Source organism: Tamandua tetradactyla, chromosome 23 (genome assembly GCF_023851605.1).
Source record: "Tamandua tetradactyla isolate mTamTet1 chromosome 23, mTamTet1.pri, whole genome shotgun sequence".
NCBI lineage: Eukaryota > Metazoa > Chordata > Mammalia > Pilosa > Myrmecophagidae > Tamandua > Tamandua tetradactyla.
This window is the reverse complement of record NC_135349.1, coordinates 32,910,737-32,931,615: the sequence shown is the minus strand read 5'-3', so window position 1 is coordinate 32,931,615 and position 20,879 is coordinate 32,910,737. Positions and strand designations below refer to the sequence as shown.

At 42.5% G+C, this 20,879-nt stretch overlaps 1 protein-coding gene across 7 annotated transcripts in view; it reads left to right on the top strand.

The window, feature by feature from the left end:
• The window catches only part of PRKCB (protein kinase C beta), a 388,768-nt gene that overhangs the window by 308,441 nt on the left and 59,448 nt on the right, over window positions 1-20,879 (top strand). For all 7 annotated transcript variants that reach the window (XM_077141522.1, XM_077141519.1, XM_077141520.1 and 4 more), the window contains one exon: window positions 19,110-19,283. In XM_077141522.1, coding sequence (XP_076997637.1) covers window positions 19,110-19,283 — 174 coding nt within the window. The remainder of the gene's footprint in view (window positions 1-19,109; window positions 19,284-20,879) is intronic.

Sequence of the window (20,879 nt, the reverse complement as noted above, 5' to 3'; positions counted from 1 at the left end):
AGTAAGTTGCGGTATATTTTATCCATCCAGTCTTCAGCATACATTTCACTATCCAGAATTCGAAATTTGTTTACAGTAATTTTTGGAGGTAAATTCATATACAACAAAATGCATAAATCTTAAATGTATCATTCTATGAGTTTTGGAAAAACACATACTTTTAAAACCTAAAGGGGAATATAGACACAAATCAGAAAAATCACACTAACATGTAAAAATGCCACTGTGATGATTGTTGCGTGTCTGAGAGCCTGTGGGGATGGAATTTGCCCAAGTTAAAGTCGCAGAAGGCTTCCATGAGAAAGTGATACTTGGATTATAGCTAAAGGGTGAGTCAAGTTAACTAGTCAAAGAGAGGAGGCAGTGAATGAAAATTTCAGAATAAGGCATCTCCTTCCTGCTCCCAGGCTAGGCTTGGATGGACTCTGTGGCAGTCGGGTGTTGAAGCCCCTTTTATTAGTAGGGTAGATGCAGCTGCTATAACAAAGGGATTCCCCCTCCCCCAAATGTATATTGACTTAGACAAAATAGAATCGTGTAACAGACCAAGATGCGTATTCCTACTCCCGCTGCGTTCTTTACATGATGGTTAAGGGGCCCAACTTCCTTCTGTCTTATATGACTCCTTTCATTGCTATGGCCTTGCTTTTGTCTCCATGCGGAGGGCGGAGGGGACAGAACGGAGGAGGCACAAGCTGTTTCTTAAAGGTCTTGGTTTGGAAGTGCCACCTATTCCCTTCTGCCTACGCTCTATTAGAGAGAACTTAGTCACATGGCTACACCTCAGTGCAAGGGAGGCTACGAGAACCTTTTTGGTGGATGGCGAGTGGTCTTAGCCACTCCTACTCTTCATACCTGGTTAGATTTCTACATGGTGAAACATAAAACCCTATGACTTTTCTTTTGAAAACTCCCAAGGTATACCCCCCCCCCCCCCAAAACAAACAAACAAACAAACTTCAAGCTCCTCATCTCTGTGACATTTCCTTGTGTTCAAATGCATGGAACATGCCAGGTGTTCTTGCTGCCTGAAACATAGCATAAGCCAGGAATAAATCAAGTAGGAAGCAGTCAACAGCTTATGAAATTAAAAGAAAAAAGTAGAAAGTCTTTAGAAACGGAGTGTCCAGGTATTCCATTTATCTCTTCAAAAAGTTCCATATGGTACTGAGGACCTGAAATTAAAAGCAGAGAGGTGAGAAACTAAACTATTTCACTTGCTCTTTCAGTGCTTTACCTCCCTTGAATAATGCTGAAGAGGTTGATGACATTAAATGCATGAGCATCTCTAAGGAAACCACTAAGGTTTAGTCAGTGACCCCTGCCACAAATGCATCCGCAGAGACTTAGGTTTGCATGTCACACTCCAAGTTACTAGTGACAAGTTACTAGAGGAGTTATAAGTTAGTCCTCTAGTTCAGAACTCAGACTGTACGCCAGAGTTGATGATAGCCTATGCCATGCTTCCTAAATATTAGTCACTTGTGCATCTGTTTAATTATATATTTTTTGACATGTACATACCTCCTTCATATGATCATAAATGTTTTTCTTTATATTGACTTTGTTTTCTTCTTAGCATTACCTAAGCAGTAATATATGTGAAATCACTGGCATGATGTGCTGGTTATATATTTATTTTAATGTGTTTTAGGGGGATGTATTAAAAGAAAAATAATTTTGTCCTTCTACTGCCAGTGGTACAAGTATCACATTTTGTGAAAAACTGTCTTAAGATCTTACACTCACATAAATGATTTAGCATCTCAATTGCCATTGTATTTCTAAGAACGTGAACTGGTTTGCTATATTTTTGTGCATATCTAGAAGGTACATTCTCTCTGTCATATCCTTTCTTTTAAATGAAGGGTGTACATAATGGTTCCTGTATCCTTAGGAAGCCTTGTGACTTTGACCCACCTTTTCTGCCCTTCACTCACCAAATTTATCCAATAAATTGAGCTGCTTTTTTGAGTTTGCTTCCTCCACTTCATCACCACCTACCCTTCCACATTATGACTCCTACCTCAGCTGCTTTCTGAAGCACTGGTCTCCTAGATGATCAGTGATTTCCTAGCCCAGAACTTTCCAGATGTGAGCACAAGGCATGGTGGCTCACTTGTGGTAGCAGAGGACAGGTATGAGGAAGGGAACTGGGGATTAGGTTGGGACCTATACACCATACTGGGGAGAATGCATCACTTTTATGATAACTGCCCCCGGATGTGCATAATGATTAATTCATTTGTGAACACCTACTATGTGCATAGGAAACAGCCGTGAACAGAACACAGTTTATTTTCCGTTTTGGCACTTATATTCTAGTGTTGATGAGAAGGATGTTGATGATGATGATGATGATGTTGATGATGATGATGATGGTGGTGATGACACCTTACGTTTAAAAAATTCTTACCATGTGCCGGGCTCAGTTATAAGTGCTTCACATCTGTTAGCTCACAATTGCCCCATGATGTAGGCACTTTTATCTCCATTGTACAGTGAGGAAAATGAGATGCACAAAGTTGAAATAACCTGCTCCAGGTCACACAGCTGGTAAAGCACATTAACAATCCAGATTTGATTTAGATCCATCTGATCCTGGGCTCTTTATTTCTTGATACTTACCACTGGCATTTCTCCTCTCAGCAGTGCTCATCTTGCATGTCACAAGAACATTCCCTGTTTTCCCTCTCATTGTTCTCCTTTCTACTCTCTCATTTTCCATCTGAGGGCTAATAGATGCCTTATTTTTGCCATTCTGCCATTAGACAGTCTGCCTGCCCCGAGTAGTGGTTGGCTCCAGATTTCCTTTCCTCCCTTGTCTCTCTTTGCCTGCCAGTCACCTGTCGATGTGGGAATGCTCATTGCATGCCTGAGCCACCAGCAGGGATTTCTGAGAGTGTGAATGAGAATGGACTTCACTCCTTCAGACACTGCCCTCTCATCTCCATAGCTACAGCCTTGTGGGATCCCTCCAAGATGGCATCCCTAGTGTGTGTGCAGTTACTCCTCAGCTGGTTCCTTTTCAACATTCCATTTCTTCTTCTAACCCTTTCCCACTCTACCTGAAGTCCCACATTGACAGGTGACTGGCAGGCAAAGAGAGACAAGGGAGGAAAGGAAATCTGGAGCCAACCAACACTCGGGGCAGGCAGACTGTCTAATGGCAGAATGGGAAAAAACGCTGGAGAACACTCACACCATCCTCATTGCCTCCAGCGTTTATTGAGCTCATACTGTTTGCTTTACATGCATCACACTGTATTAATCCTCACCACAACCCTGCAAGGTAGTTACTGATATTAACCTTATTGTACCTACATGGAAGTTTACATCGGAGAGGTTGAGTGACTTCCCAAGATCACACAGCTAGGAGGAGGCAGGGCCAGGACTTGAAGCCAGATATGTGAGATTCCAGTTGCCTCTTTCTATCTCCAACAATGCTTTTCTTCACTCTGGGGTCCACATACCTCTCCCAACTCTAGTTCTTTTTTTTTTTTCCTCCAAAGCAGCAATTTCTAGCAAGGCCACATTATGATGTTTGTGGTTCCTTCTTCCATAAGAAAACATTAAAAATTATATTTTAAGATTGCATTGGTAGAAAGACAAATCTGTGATTATACATGAGAACATTTTCTTTGACCGAAAAGTTCATTTTTCTTCTGATTTTGAAAGAAACTAAAATATCCTCCAGAGCCCCTGCAGGAATTATGGACCCCCATAATTGTACCTGCCCTCCCTATGCTGGATGGACATTGTGGTCTCTAGCATACCACCCACCACCACATCCAGCAGCGCCCTCCAAGCCTGTCTCCCTGGAAGTTCCTGGGGTGCCTACCTTGTGGGCTCTTTGAGTTTGAGCACAAGTGAACAATTCAGAACTCCAAGCCCCAGACCAGTGTCTTCTGCTATGGGGGAACTCCGCACTTTGAATTACAGAGGGGAGAAGTTGTGGGGGGGGTGGGCATTAAAAGGCAGTTTAGTTCACGCCAGTAACAAAGACCTTTTCTAAAATCTTTATGCTGCTGTTGTGGGAGTCAATCCTAATTTTAATCTCATTAGTGATATGGATTCACACACACACACACATACATACATTAGATGTGGTTATGCAATTACACAGACCAAAGCACTTCCCTCTACTTAAACCTGCTCTACTATCTTCCTACACCATATGGCGAGTTCCTTTATCATGTGGTTCGCAGATATTTCATAGTCTTTGCTACCTATTCCCTTAATCCTCTTGCAGAGAACCTTTTGACATTTGCTGTCTGATCTTGGATTCCTGCCTTCTCTCTGTTTCTTTCCCAATTACGGCATTTTCCTCCCAGCCCCCAAACATTCATATGCAGTTCTGATTGCAGCCTGTTTTTGCCAACTCATCTCCCAAATTGTTGCAAGGCCCTTCTGCTTTTCCAGTTCTTCTAGTTTTCTCCTCAATGAAGTGACTGCCTCTCTTTCTATACCTGCTGCATTCACTCCTCAGAAAAGTCAATGACAGAACAAGAAAGTATGAGATCCATTTTCCCCAATAAAGTTGATTAAATCAAGGAAAATAAAATATCAGTGATTTGTTTTATTAGCCTCCACCCTACTACAAGTAGATTTTCAAGCCAGAGTGAGCAAAGAGAGTATTTTTTGGAAAGACGCAGTATGTTTCTGTGTATCTCACAACACCCAAAGGCTGGAGGTGCAGCCAGAAAGCTTCCATGCACTCAACACCCAGCATCTCTGTCTTGGGAGCCCCAAACCTGTCATCTCTGCTTCTCTCTCTGGTCAGCACCCCTTCTCTCAGCTTCACGTGGCTTCTCAATTTTCAACGTCTAATTCCCTAATCTAGATTATGCTAGAATTAGAAACCCCAGGAAAGAGAAGCTGATTGGGCCGGTGTGGCTCTGGAGTCCACATCAACCTATTAGCTATAGCCAAGGATCACTTTTCCATCCACCCATTAAGAAGGATGAGAGGAACAGAGTCTTTGAAAAGTCAGTATGGGCAGTTTCTCTAAAAGAAAGAAGAAAATGACCTGGCTGTCTGGCACGCAGGCCATGGTAGGAATTCCCTGAAGTTTGTATATTCTTTTAAATAGTGCCAGACACTGGGAAAATACCACAAAATTAAATCAAGTTCTCCCATTGAAGAGCAGATAGCACCCATTAAGAGGGCAACTCTGCTTGTCTCTGGTGATAATTCACAGACATTGGTTCAATTTTTGTGCTGTCATAGTTTCTCCCACCCTCTGCACACCCATTTTAACTGCTTCTTTATGTGCTATTTCAAAAATTCATAATCCTGTTAGAATGAATCCCTAACTAGTAACACCATAACCCACAATCTTTCCTAAACAAACATAATAAAACTTGCAGACTATAATCATTCAACACCCATAGCTAAATATTTTGGATGCATGACTATGCATGGTTAATATGCCATAGTTTTTTCAATGTCACCCACCCCTTCCACTTTCACATTACTGAAAACTACTGCAGAGAGTGATAATATTTTTTCCACATTGGAAACTCATCTTAATGTTTTACATGCAGTGCCTGTTTCATCCTTGCAACGATGTTCTGAGGTCAGTGATATTATTATCTCCATTCTACAGATGAAGAAAAGGAGGCTCAGAAAGATGAGAAACTTGCAGAGTCATGTAGTAATATGGCTCCTGAACTCATACCTACTTTGCTACATAGCTTCTCTCACACTCAAACATCCTACACAACTGTTGTGAAGAAACCCCATTATTTTTTAGCTGTTGTATGTAAGCCCACCAACAAAGGGAGCTTGTGCTCACAGGCAGATCAGATTAGAGAGAAATGTGCTTTCTTGTACAACCTAATTGTTGAAATGGATAACAGACCCTTAAGGGCTTTATTTCATTTTCTTTGGCAAATGGCATCAATTATTGGTTTGTTTTCCCAGGAACAGTCTAAAAAACAGATTAAATCTGCTTTTATTTAACCGTCTAACTTTGTCAAATGTGACATATGATTCAAAGAAATTTGACTAAGCTTACATGTCACCAATGTTTATTTTAGCTCAAAAGAACATATCAATAATTAGAATGCATACATATCAATTCTATCATGTAAATTCTGTTGATTTCAGTAATTGGAGGTGACACAGCCCAGTAGTTCCTTCACATTTCTTGTTGCAACCCAATAAAACATGCATTACATGTCTTCATTTAAAACACATAGGGGTTAGGTGTTTCAGGTTTAACTCTCCTTCCCTCTCCCTCTTCCCAACAGCCACCCTGAGTCATTCCTTCAATGGCTTTAGTGACATTTGCTTAACAATAGCAAGTCCACGGGAGCCAGTGAGGACTTCGCTAAATGTACCTCCCTCCGTTCTGAACTTCATTTCACACTTCTCTGCTAGCAGGCAAAAATTCAGCTTAGGTCTTTGTGACTTGGCATCATTTAAGAAGTTATAACTCCTTTTTGTTTGTTTCTTTAATAAAATGTATAAATCTTAATGGTACCTGCCAACCTGATCCGAAAAATAAGATTTTCTCTAGCACAGATCACACATGCCTTTATTATCTGTGCAGAGATTTTTTTAATACAGAAAACAATATGTAATAAACTATAGAATAATCAAATTGTATCATCTGAGTTGGTCTGCACATTGAATATCGCTGCTCCCATTTTAGCCTAGCTAACTTGAGGACTGTATCCAAGTACATTCCTATACTATTAATTCCCAATTAGCATCTTTCCCCTCACTTTACCACTTTTCAATTTATCCTGAAGTACTTCTTCAGTTAGCAAAGTTTGCCTAGCTGCCTTCTCCAAAACAAGTTGGTGGAAGCCCAAAATCATTTCTGGACTGCTAACTTCTAGTTTATACCTAGAAGCAAATGCATCTAATTCCCCCAGACCACTTGACTTCTTATTATACTACCATGACCACTGTCAAATATAAAATTTAAATACACACATATGTGTGTACTATATACTTAGAAAATTTCATCCAAAGTTTGAATAAGAATACATTTTGGAGAATCAGAATTAGGGCCTTTAAGATAACCTAGAATATGTTAGAACATCTTCATGCCTGGTGAAAGGTAAAAGTTGGGAGAGCCTCAAAAGTAAAGAATCCAACAACAATTATGGTGAACACAATGTGTTAATTATTGCTGTTGTTAAGCTCTTAACATTCTTCACATCATTTAGTCATCATTATGGTCCTATGAATTGATGGACTCTTGTCCACATCCAATCTATCATGTAGCTTGGCCAAATTTTACTTTGTAACTAGTTGTTGAATTTTCTTACTCTTGTCCTCTCCACTCTAGTTCCTTCTCCCTTTCCACCTTTGGACTCAATTTTTACAGTAGACTTCCCAAAGGATCATGGGAAATCTTACATGAATGGGTAGAAGGCGTGATCTGGAGATGGCATCAATGAGGTAAAACTAGTCAGATGGCATACACCTTCTTGAAGGAGAAGTTTGTTTCTTTCTAAATGTTGGAGTAGAGGAAAGTAATGGTCTGCTATTAGCTGCAGTTGACAGACACGAGAGAAGGAAGAGCAGTCTCAGAGGGGCAGATGAAATTGAACGTCATCAAGAAGGGAGCCCAAATTTAGCTAAAGCACAGAGGGAGCTAGGGATGTTCAGGTAAGAGTTTGGGGACGTCTGTGTTCTAATTTGCTGGCTGCCAGAGTGCAATATACCAGAAACGGAATGGCTTTTGAAAAGGGGAATTTAATGAGTTGCTAGTTTACAGTTCTAAGGCCGAGGAAATGTCCCAGTTAAAACAAGTCTATAGAAATGTCCAATCAAAGGCATCCATCCAGGGAAAGATACCTTGGTTCAAGAAGGTCGATGAAGTTCAGGGTTTCTCTCTCAAGTGAGAAGGTACGTGGCGAACACAGTCAGGGCTTCTCTCTCAGCTGGAAGGGCACATGGCGAACATGGCACATGGCGAATATGGTGTCATCTGCTAGCTTTCTCTCCTGACTTCTGGTTTCATGAAGCTCCCCGGGAGGCGTTTTGCTTTTTCATCTCCAAAGGTCTCTGACCCGTGGACTCTCTGTTTTGTGGTGCTGCAGCATTCTCTGCTCTCTCCGAATCTCTTATTCTCCAAAATGTTTCCTCTTTTATAGGACTCCAGAAACTTATCAAGACCCACCCAAATGGGTGGAGACATGTCGTCACCTAATCCAGTTTAACAACCACTCTTGATTAAATCATGTCTCCAGGGAGATGATCTGATTACAGTTTCAAACATACAGTATTGAATAGGGATTATTCTGCCTTTATGAAATGGGATTTAGATTAAAACATGGCTTTTTTAGGAAACATACATCCTTTCAAACCAATGCAGTATGCATGTTGGTTGTACATGTATGGAGTTCCAGAGGACACAGTGAAATGGATAGAGGGGAGAAGTGGAAGTTTGGTCAAGGGGATATCTCAGAGCATTTGGGAATGAGAACCCAGGAAAGGAAGGACTTACATTTTAGGCAGAGATGAAGTGTGGCAGGCTGCAGAGTTAGTTGTTCTTAGGGCTTGCAAGGAACTGATTGTTCAGAACACCTGAGGTAGGATGAAAGAGGGTAACTGCCTTGTCTGGACTGAGATGCCTTCAAGATAGTCCAAGGCCAGGTGAGCAGTCACCTGGAGTTTATTCATTCTGACAACTCTCTCCATATGTTGGTAATAACTGGAATTCCTGGTGAATGGGGGACACTGTCATTCTCAGTCTCAAGCCCTTTACCTGGAGAACTTTCAAAAAAGGCTGATCCTTAGAATCCTTTCCTAGGGCTTCTGGTTTGCATCCTAGATTGGGTATATTGTGGTGGCCTCATTATTAAAAGAAGAAATCTAGCCTCTGCTTGACATAGTGACATTTTCGAAGGAATCCTAACCACAGCTGAAGGAGCATTTTCTCAGCAACCTTCTGTGATCATTCCAGGCTGGGATGGTTTGCTCCTATTGTGCATCAAGGTATATCTCTACTCTTACAAATCCTTGCTGTCTTATAATTAACTTTCTTTCTTTGCCGTAAACTGTAAGATCCTTGAAGTCAGGGACTATATCCCTTTCATCTTTATATCCCTAGAGCTTGAGTGTGGCAAACAGTAAATGTTTCCTGGATGAATGATGGTCTCCATCCCCCTCTAATTCCTGGGGATCCACTTCCCTATTGTGAACTTGTTCTTAATAATTACAGCATAAACAAACACACACACACACAGGTGTGTTTGTACACATTTTACAAATGAGAAACGTGACGCCCTGAGAGATTACATAACTTGCTCGAAAGCATATAGCTGGTAGATGGTTGGACTGGAATTTAACCCAGGAGGCGTGCTCTTGACCAAGAGGCTGTAAGAGCCCCTGGGTGGAATGGCTCCCACCTCACTCCAGGCCTCAGGTTCTCCAGGATGGGGTTGCATAAGCCCCTCAGCCCTTCATTCTGGCCCAGTCTGAGAGAAGGCTCTGGCAAGTCTGCGTGCCAGAAAATACGGATTCTGTGGGGGCCAAGAAAACAGTCAATACTCCCTTCCCCCCATCCGTGGAATTTTAGAGCTTGACAGATGGTTTGCTGCTTTGGCAGGGAAGTCTGTCTGCTCCTGAACAAGCAGCTCCCTGTGGGAGGGTCCTCATGGTCTCTCCCTGGGGGGTCGTGCCCAGCCCCACCGCTAAGCGCAGATGCTGTGACCTTGCCTTTTATTTGGGCTTTGCACAAGCATCTCCTGGGATGTAAATTTCACAGAAACATTGGCCAGTTGCTCTGGTTCACGTTCTTGCTTTTCCCTTTCTCTCTTCCCTTTCTCTCACATGAAGAATGTGATTGAGAATCCCATGACTCCACATAAGCAGCTGAAACATCCTCCTCATTCTCTGAAATCAAGCCTTCAATTTAATAGTCAAGGCTTGCTGAGTGGTGGCATTGAACTTTACCTCCATTATGTTACTTAATCACACAGCAATCCTGCGAAAGAGGAGCTACCATGAAGCTGTTTTTATGGTTGTGGGAACTGAGGCCCAGAGAGGTTGAGTAATTTGCTGAAGCATGCACAGCAAGCACATGATAGTCAGGCTTTGATATCATGATTCCTGAATCTGAACGTATACCAACTATGATTTTGCAGTTCTTATTAGATATGAACTTCCAGATATATATGAACTGAACCTCATTCTTACATCAAAGGGATTGTCAGGATACCAACCATGTTGTAAAGGGGAGGATGCTGAAGCTAACCTTTATTTTGCAAATAGGCAGCACCCAGGTTTCCCTCAAAGACCTCTTTCTGAGTAGGTGAATGCCTTTGAAATTCAAGCAACTGGATGGGGTTTAGCCAATGCCCTATACCCCAATTACACCATCATCCTGATGACCTCTTGCTAGCTCATCCTTACATCCTCCCCCAATGAGGGCCAGGCCTGGCTTAAGAAGGCCCCAAGTATTTAGAAAATTCTGATTTAATTAGTCTGGAGTGTGGCCCAGGCAGTAGCTTCTAAGAGGTCCCAAGGGAATCCTAATGTACAGCCTGGAAAAACAGCAGCTTAGCTCAAGCAGGAAAGGCAAACCTCAGGAAAGGTTGGGGGGGAGGAGGAGATGTTATTTGCCTTAAAACGTAGAGATGAGCTTGTCTGTTGTCTAACCTTTGCAGGTCTTTAGGGGGACTGGGTAGAACCCAAGCTGGGGACAGTGCCAGAGAGCCAGGGTACCTCACAGAGGTGGGATCCTAAAATAGAAAATGCATATCTAGTAACAGATGAATACCCCAGTCCTGCACGCAGTCTTATGAATAAGCCTGCACCCTGTTATGGTGGGGGTGAGAGGAGACCCACCGCGTCCACACCTGCTTGGCTCCCTCCCCCAAGCCCATGGCAGCCCACTAACCCTCCTGATCTCCTTCTCCCAAGTTAGTGATTGGGGACCCCCATGACCCCCAAATGTCTCTCTGTTTTAGACGCAGCATCTGAGCTCATCCAGTTAGAATCTTGTACCAATCCCTGTCTATTATTCAAACTTGTAGGCTCTGAAAATGCTTGTTGTTTTGTCTCCCCTCCCTCCCCTCATTCTCTGACCCTGTTGTGGGATCTTACTAAGAACAAAATCTGTGATAGCACTGAGTGTCCTGAGATCTATGCAAGGCATTTCCTTTAGACCTAAGTTCTAGAGTAAGTTTAGTTTTTGTCTCAAAAGAAATGGTTTTCCTTATACAAAATATGATTTAGAAAATTTTTCCATGTATCTCTGAGAAAGGAAGAGTGTGTGTGTGTGTGTGTGTATACACATATGCACACACATATTTACATGTAATGTTTTTACCTATATGATGTATAATCTTTTTGAATTCTTATTGAGGTGTAACTTACATATCATAAATTCACTTGTTTAATGGTATATAATTTTAAATGTTTCTTCCAATTCTTTGAAATATGGGTGGGATGTAGCATATGTAAGTGAACAATATGGAGACCTAAATACTAAAGATCTTCAGTGACTGAGATCTCATTGTTTTAATTGTTTCCTACTTGGATCTCTTCATTTATTCAACAAATATTGATGAGTGTCTGCTATGTGCTAGATGTTGGGAATATGACAGTGAGTAGGTCAGACTAACTATCTGTCATCACAGAACTTACATTCTAGTGGGGGAGGAAAATAAACAAATTGTTACTAACCTCATGTCGGGTGTGGTAAGTGCTGGGAAGAAAACCAAAGTGGGGGAAGGGGATGAGGAATGACAGAGCGGGGTGCAACTTTGGAGAAGGTGATCAGGGAAGGTCCTTCCAAGGAGGTGACATTGGAGGTGAGGGAGCAAACAATTGAGGGTATCTCATACAAAGTCCCGTAGGAGAGACTGCATTAGTCCCAAAACGGGGATTTAGTGCCACCAGTAGGAAGACAGAGAAGGCCTTAGAAAGGTGGAACTATGTGAACCAATTTGAGTTTGTAAAGCATCTTTCTGGGTGTGTGGAGGACAGAATGTAAATGGGCATTGGGAGCAAGTGGAGTGGAAGCCAGTGGACTAGTTAGAAGACAACTGTAGAAGACCACGCTAGAGATCATGGCAGCTTACACAGGAAGGAAGCTGGATTTGGCTGACATTTTTAATGAAAAGCTGATAAAACTTGTATATATATTGGATGTAAGAGAGAGGAGTTGAGAGTGATGCTAAAAATAGTGACAGGCTTAATCTTTTAAATGGAGGGGTTCAAGGTGTTTGGCCCCTAACTACCTCTGCCTTCTCACTTTAGTAAGCAGATGGACACAGAGTTGCCTCTGGACAAAGCTCCTTAATTGAGCACTGGGCATTGGTCTACGTGCAGGTGTGACAAGTATCTGCTTGATCATTCTCTGAGAAGGTGAAGTAGATGATAAGCACCCTGTCTTAAGTTTTCAGTACTTGTCAAGCACCGTGTTGAGTGCTCTGCACTTCATCCCACCAAGTCCCCTTTGCACCACTGAAAGCTAAGTATTGTTGGTGTCCCCTATTTTACGGATGAGGAAATTGAGGCTCAAAAAAGTGCATTGAATTTCCCCAGGTCATACAGCTGGTATGTGTCAGTATGTAGATATGTACCATGTCTTCTGACTTTTAAGTTCCTTTTCTAACTATTATAAATGCTGTCCCATGGTCAGGGGCGAGATCCCAGCCATGCTTTGCCATTTGGATTTGCCAGTCAAGTTTATCCCAACAAACTTTCCAGCCAGGAATCCCTGAGCTACTTTCCTCCATTTCATCTACTGTCACTGGAACGCTGCTGTTTATCACATCTCTCCCAGAAGATTCTTGGGTAACAGATGTGGCTTGCAATTGGATACAAATGTCACTTCAACACATCCTTTCAGTCTGTTTGGAATTCTTACCCTGGAGAGGAAGGGACAGCTGAACAAACAGCCCACACCCTCTATGCTGGTATTAACGGAAGTGACTGCATGAGACTATTAATAAAAGATTATTTCCACTTAAAGGAACATTTTGGAACCCAACCATCATCATGCTCCTCTGAGCAACAAATTTGGTGATGAGAATCAAGGTGGGAGAGTGCTTGTTAAAATTCAGACTCCCAGGCCACAGCATAGATCTCCTGAATGAGAGGGGGGTTTGGAATCTGGTTTGTAAACCAGTGTCCCAGGTGGCCCTGATGCAGGAGAAAGGTGCTACCGTTATAAATAATTTACCTTGTTGTATGTCAGGTATTGACCTGATGCTATTTGGCTTCTCAAAATTTTAGCTCTTACTAAGAATTTGAGCTACCCAAACAGTAATTTTGTCTTACAAGAGCTCTAAAGAATCAGAAATCCATTCAAATATAAATTAAAATCATAACTTTATTGGAAGGATATGGAGGTTTCTCCAAGGAACGGGCTAGCTTAGTTTGCCCAGATCCTATGACAAATAACACACAGTGGGTTGGTTTAAATGACAGGCATTGATTGGTTCACAATTCTGAGGCTAGTAGAAGTCCAAAATCTAGGCATCAATAAGGCTTGCTTGCTCTGAAAAATCTGTAGCCTTCTGGTACTGGCTGGTGACAATCCTTGGGGTTCTTTGGCTTTCTCGTCATATGGCAATGTCTTCTTTCTTTTCTGTGTTCCTGCTGACATCTAGTTTCTAGATTTTCCCCTTGGCTTTCTCTCACTGTCTGTCTGAATTTCTTCTGCTTATAAAGAACTCCAGTAATATGTATTAAGGCCCACCCTCATTCAGTTGGGCTGTACCTTAACTAAAATAAACCTTCAAGATATCCTGTTTACAGTGGGTTCACATCCACAGGAATGCAGATTAAATTGGGGTCCATAATTCAATCTCCGATACCAGCCAAGCCTCATGAAAGATTGGAACTCAGGAGAGGTCTCATGAGAGACAGGAATTAGAAATCAGGACCTCTGCTCTCTCTCTCTCTGACCTTTTTTGAAACATATCTTTTTATTCTTCTTTTCCTGCATGCAGTAGAAAATGATCACTCTAGGCAGATCAGAGTCATTCTTGTAGTAGTTAGGTTCAGGTGTCAACTTGGCCAGGTGATGGTGCCCAGTTGTTCTGTTGCTGTGGGCTTAAATCACCAGCGCCTGAATTTCATCTATGGCTGATTACATCGGCAGTTGGCTAAGGGGAGTGCCTTCTGCAACGAGTGACATTTAATTTAATTAGTTGGAGCCTTGAAAGGAGGAATCAGAAGAGAGAGGTAGCTCAGTATACCTCAGCTCAGCGCTTAGAGTCTCTACAGACTATATTAGTTAGGGTTCTCTTGAAAAACAGAATCAACAGGACATATTCATAAATATAAAATTTATAAAAGTGTCTCACGTAACTGTGGGAACGTAGAGTCCAAAAGCTGCAGGGTAGGCTGTGAAGCTGACAACTCCAGTGGAGGGTCTGGACGAACTCCATAGGAGAGTCTCACCGGCCAAAGCAGAAAGAGCCTGTCTCTTCTGAATCCTCCTTAAAAGGTTTCCAGTGATTAGATTAAGCATCGCTCATTGCAGAAGACACGCCCCTTGGCTGATTACAAATGAAATCAGTTGTGAATGTAGCCGATGTGATCATGATTTAATTCTATCAAATGTCTCATAGCATAAGACAGGCCAGCACTTGCCCAACCAGGCAAACAAGTACCACCACCTGGCCAAAGTTGACACATGAACCTGACTGTGACATAGACCCAGACGTTTGGAGGTGCAGAAAGGATACGCTCCAGGGAAAGCCGTTTGAACCCAGAAGCCAGAAGAGATGGCCAGTGGATGTCGCTGTGTACCTTCCCATGTGATAGTGAAATCCAGAGAAAGCTAGCTGACTTTCTTCTGTAAATTTGTAACTAAAATATAAATTTTATTTTAGGAACTGTAAATTTGTAACTAAATAAATCCGCTTTATAAAAGCTGGTGTATGGCATTCCAACAGCCTTAGCAAACTAAAACAATTCTAATTCCGAATTCTTAGGAGAATGAATCTGATTGGCCCAACTTTGGTCTCTGTCCACCTCTGTGCAGTTATCTGTGGGCAATTACTTGCCCAGTGTAAGGGTCTTCTAATAACAGGGATTGGAAGAAATGAAAGGCACTCTAGAGTTCATTTCCAGATTAAACTACAGTCCCTATTGATGAATCACTCTTGTTTTTCCTGGTCTTCCTCAAAACACATGTTCTAAAACAGGGATCTGCAAACTACTGGTGCCTGGCCCACTGCCTATTTTTGTAAATAAAGTTTTATTGGAAAATAGCTATGTCCATTCATTTGTTCATTGTTTATGGCTGCTTTGCTGATAAAGTGGCAGAGTTGAATAGTAGCCTCGGAGACTGTACTGCGAAACAGAATATTTACGGTTTGGCACGTCACAGACAAAGTTTGTTGACCCTCGCTCTAGAATTTTATTCAGGTGTAGTTTTAAATTATTACTGATGTTTCATGTCTTTCTGGTCCTCTTAGCTTCCAGCCAGCCTCAGAGGAGTTTCCCAACCTTGGGTTCTTGTCTGCTATTCCCAGGATGTTTGGGGAGCTGTCTGGTTACTGGTTGCTTCTTCCCTTAAACTCTTCAGATGAGGACAGAGTGAGGCAGAAATAATTTTCACACATCCTGTTGCTTGACTAAAATAAAACTCTCTATGAATGCAACAGTGTTGCCTAAGGTAGGGGGCACATAAGCAATGGTGGTTTGCAGGATGATTTTGGTTAGTACTTGAGATTATGTCAGGTGGCGCACAGACATAATAAACAAAATTAATTCACATCAGGATAAGTTTATTCGCTTTTTATGTTTCCTTTTAGTCGTTCTAATTACTTGAATGAGAAAGCTGCATTTGATGACAATATGCCATTAATACCTCTCTAACGTTTGTTAATACAATTTTTTTCCCTGTCATAGAAGAAAATGCAGGGTCTGGCTTACCGTCTTCAGCAGGCAGCACAGTATTTAGCTAGAATTTACTAACACTGCTTTGCTTTTATTTATTTTTATGCTTATCTTCCATTTATGGGTAGTGATATTGGTTCACCATTTATAGTGGTGATAAAAAGTTTCCTTTTCAAATAAACTCAGTTAAATATAAATGTGACTAGATTTTAAAAATACTACACAAATAACAGTTTAAATGGTCGAAAAAAATGTGGAAAGGCATGTGAATGGTTGGAGTTTAGGAAGCCCTAGGATAAAGGAACTTACATCTATGCAAAGCAGTGTGGGCGCCCTGAGGAGGCAGCGGCTGAGGTGGTCTAAGTGGATTACCTAGGAGAACATCCAAGCTGAATCTCAGTGAGAGAGTGGAAGCATGTGGGAGACGTCACAGGCAGTGGGAAACGAAGGTTTCAGGGACAAGAAAGAATAAGTGGAATAAGACAAGGACTTTAAGCATTCAAGTGACATGTTCAGACATGCAGTTTCAGAGCAAACATTCGTTCAGGCAGATTGATCTTTCAAGCCTCAGTTTGTTCATCTGTAAAACGGGGACAGTCGAAGCAGTGGGAGGATGTCCAACCCTGACCCTGGTAAATGGTGAAATCCCAGCTGATCTTTTGAGCATCCTCCATCCAAGGGGTCCTGTCATAACCACATGTGCACTGGAAGGGTCCAGGCTCCTTCTCTGTTCGAGATAGGCTTACAGGTGTTCAGCATTGTTGATAATGGTGATGGTCTGTGGGAGTGTCCATATGCGAGAACAGTTCAGCACTGAGTCCCTCCTTCTGTGCTCTAGGATCCTCTCAACTGAAGATTCTTCCTCCTACTTCCAGTCCCTCCTCTCCTTCACCTTCCAGTCAGCTCATCTGCCGGCTTCCCTCATGAACTTGCCCCAGCCCCAGCTGGAATTTGAAAGCATTAAAAACTTTGTGTCCATATGAACCTTTACAGTTGAGGACATTGGCTTCCTGGAATCATTGTTTCTTCCTTGGTGAGGGCTAGGGAAGGAGAAAATGGCTTGTGAGTACCAGCCAAGTGCAGAGAGGGATAGGAAATCAATTGAGGATGCATGCACCTCCTATCACTCTGAGCCCTACCCTGCTGTGAGGCTCTTGGGGCCTTGTGAGGTTTAAGCAAATACCTAGCAGATATTAATGTGCAGCTTTGCAGCTGTTCTAGTTTGCTAGCTGCCAAAATGCAATATACCAGAAACAGAATGGCTTTTAAAAAGGAGAATTTAATAACTTGCTAGTTTACAGTTCTAAGGCCAAGAAGGTGTCTCAGCTAAAACAAGTCTATAGAAATGTTCAATCTAAGGCATCCAGGGAAAGATACCTTGATTCAAGAAGGCCAATGAAGACCAAAGTTTCTCTCTCATCTGGAAAGGCACATGGTGAACACGGTCAGGGTTCCTCTCTCATCTGGAAAGGCACATGGTAACACGGCATCATCTGCTAGCTGCTTCTCCTGGCTTTCTGTCTCATGAAGCTCCCTGGGAGGCGTTTTCCTTCTTCATCTCCAAAGGTTGCTGGCTGATGGACTCTGCTTCACGTGGCTATGTCGTTCTGCTCTGCTCTCTCTAATCTCTTTCATTCTCCAAAATGTTTCCTCTTTTGTAGGACTCCAGAAACTTATCAAGACCCACCCAAATGGGTGGAGACGTGTCATCATCTAACCCAGCTTAAGAATCCCTCTTGATTAAATCACATCTCTAGGGAGATGATCTGACTACAGTTTCAAACATACAGTATTGAATAGGGATTATTCTTCCTTTATGAAATGGGATTTAGATTATAACATGTATTTTCTAGGGGACATACATCCTTTCAAACCAGCACATCAGCTATTATTATTTTTCCTGTGGAACTGACAAGAAAGAGGTTGAGATAGTCCTATTCCTTAGGAAGTGTGCGTCAGGAGCTTCCTTCCTAAATGGTTCTAAATCTCTGGGTCTTCATGGCTCATGGCATCCTATGCTGTGAGGAGAGAGAAGGTAAGAACAGGATAGGCCTCTGTGTGGGCTGACAGGCTCAGCTCAGAAGCTAAGTGCCTGCATTCAGTTTGGCCTCTTCCATTAGCCTAAGAGCTGAGCAGAGGGCTGAGCTGCCTTCCTGTCTCTGAGCTCCCTCTGAGTGTCACTCTCTCTGGCTCCAGGTCTTGGCTGCTTTCTCTGGTCTTCCCGAGTCTGGTGTGAGCATTTTATTTCCTCAACCAGTTAAATTCCTTGAGGGTTCTTCTGGAATGCTGGTTAAGTGGCTGTTTTGTGGGGCTGGAGGGTGCATGAGAGTGGGGGGCTTTGGAGACTGTTAGATTTGAGTTTGAATCCTTACCCCTAGATTTGTGATGTGGCACATTACTCACCCACCCTGAGCCTCAGTTCCCTGTAAAGTGGGTTTTGTAATGGTTTATCTCTTAGGATCTTATGCACAGTAAATGAGAAATAATAAGTACAATGCACTAATTTAGTGCTTGGCATGGTATCTGTACTCAAAAACGCAGTGGTAGTTGATACTATTACCTGCAAAATATCTGAAAAGGGCATGCAGTAAACGCTCACATCAGTCTGATTGCTTCTTCCTCTAGGAAGCCTTCCCGGAAGTCCTAGGCTAAGTTAAGTCTCCTTGTAATGTAGTTCTGTCCTGTGCTTTATAAGAACCGTCTGCAGAGCGGTACCTGCTGGTCCTTGTTTCCTCTGGCATCATCGCAGCTGGTGAGAATAATGGCATGTTCAGTTACCTTGCCCAGGTTGTGGTTACAGCTGCGTGGAGGAAGCTGCCGGACAGTAGGAGTGTTAAAATATCACATTCATCATTCCCTAATTAATTATTCTCCATGGCATATAGGGTCAGGGAATGTGCCTGGTTGTTTATTGCTGTATCCCCAGTACTTAGCAGGCTCTTAATGAAGCAGTGTTGAATAACTGAGTGAATAAAGGAATAAATACCCCAAATTCAGTTTTATCAGTCATTCACTCATTTCTTCATTCCACAAATATTTATCGAGCATCTTGGGTTACATCAGTGAAGCAAACAGGCAAAGATACCCTCATGGGGTCATGTTGGGTGAACATTAGTACATGTCCTAGAGGGGTCAGTTCAACTTCATACATTGTTTCAGAGTGAGCACAGGACATCTAGACAAACCTTCAAGTGGACTTGAATGAATTTCAGCTGCCTGTGACTAACCCCCACCCCACCCCAACTGCCTGGCTGCTCTGACTTGCTTGCTCTCTTTCCCAGGTCATGCTCTCAGAACGAAAAGGCACGGACGAGCTCTATGCTGTGAAGATCCTAAAGAAGGATGTCGTGATCCAAGATGACGACGTGGAGTGCACGATGGTGGAGAAGCGGGTGTTGGCCTTGCCTGGGAAGCCTCCGTTCCTCACCCAGCTTCACTCCTGCTTCCAGACCATGGTAATGTGTGTGATGTCCCTGGAATGTCACCTTCTGGGTTTCTCCGGGCTTTGCCAAAAGCCCTCCCAGTAGCACCCGCCCCCCAAAACACCTGAGCCCTTCCCAGTCTAGAGACAGAACGATGGTGGACCTGGGGAAGTCTGCCGGAATTTCTGAGGTCACTATGAGAAACGTTATCCCAGATGTTCTCTCAACTTCAGATCCTTTCTCTGACACAGAAGGGTGATTGGAGATAGAGACTCAGGTCCTTCAGACTCATAGATACAATAGCAGATAGAGACTCAGGTCCTTCAGACTCATAGTGAGATACAATAGCAGAACTTACAGATGGGAATGCGTGAAAAGATCCACAGATTGTATCTTTAGACAGTTTCAGTTAATCCTCCAGACTCTTTGGATAAACACGAGTACATCTCTGCAGGTTACTTAAGGCCTTTTCATGAGGCTCCTTGCAGGGGAAAAGGCTATGTCTGAGAACTAAGCACAGTGGCCTCAGAGCCAGCCACTGCCAAAATGAGAAGGGGATAATTGTGCATTATCTGCTATAACATTGTGATTTCAGCTCTGGGAGATCTCAAGACATCCCTTTAATGAACCCCTTTCTTTTTTCCCTGTTTGAACTGAACCTTGGCCTCCATACCTAAGGAAGGACAGGCCAGAATCCAAATGCAAGGTAGTATCAAGTTAATTCTTGCCTTTGAAACTTCTCAGGGCCCGTGGTCTGGTGATTTAAAGGTGTTGTAAGATTAATTTTGCTTCTATCTAGTTCTTATCCTGTGTGCTGATTTAGAACCCAACCCCTATATGAGATGGGACTATTGTATGTTACACTGAATTTAAAGCTTCAGGTTTCCTCTCTTTTTCAACATCGCCGAGGCCCGTGTTCTGCGACTTTCCTTTGAGTAGCCCCAGCCTAGAAAGACCCAGAAATGGCTTTTGATGGGTGTTCTTAGTGAAGACCTCATACCATGCATAAAATTGTCCTTCACAGCTGTGGCTTGGCTTCTTCCATAATCTGTGTAGTCCTTTGTGGCGGAGATGATACATTTTGGGGTTGGAGAGACCTAGGTTCAGATCCTGGCTCTGTCCCTGTATTAGTCAGAGTTCTCCAGAGAAACAGACCCAACAGGATATAGGTGTGTATATATATCCTTCACATAAATATATTAAGAGATTTATTTTAAGAAATTGGCTCACATACTGTGGGGGCTGGCAATCCAAATTCCATAGGGTAGGGAAATTCCTTTAAGAGTGATGTTGAAATGTTGAGTCCAGATTTCTTAGGGGAAGCCAGTAGGCTGGAAATTCTGGTAAGATTTGATGTGGAAATCCTGAGTGGAAAATAGGTAGGAGAGGCCGGCAGGCTGGAAACTAAGACAAGAGGAGATGGTATAGTCTTAAGCAAAATTTCTTCTTCTCTCTGGAACCCTCAATTCTTTGATCTTAAGGCCTCCAATTGATTGGATGACGCCATCCACATCATCAAGGGTAATCTCCTTTACTTAAAGTCAACTAATTGCCACAGAAATATCTAGGCCAATGTTCAGCCAAACTGGGCAGCATAACCCAACCTGGTTGACATCTAAAATAAGCCAT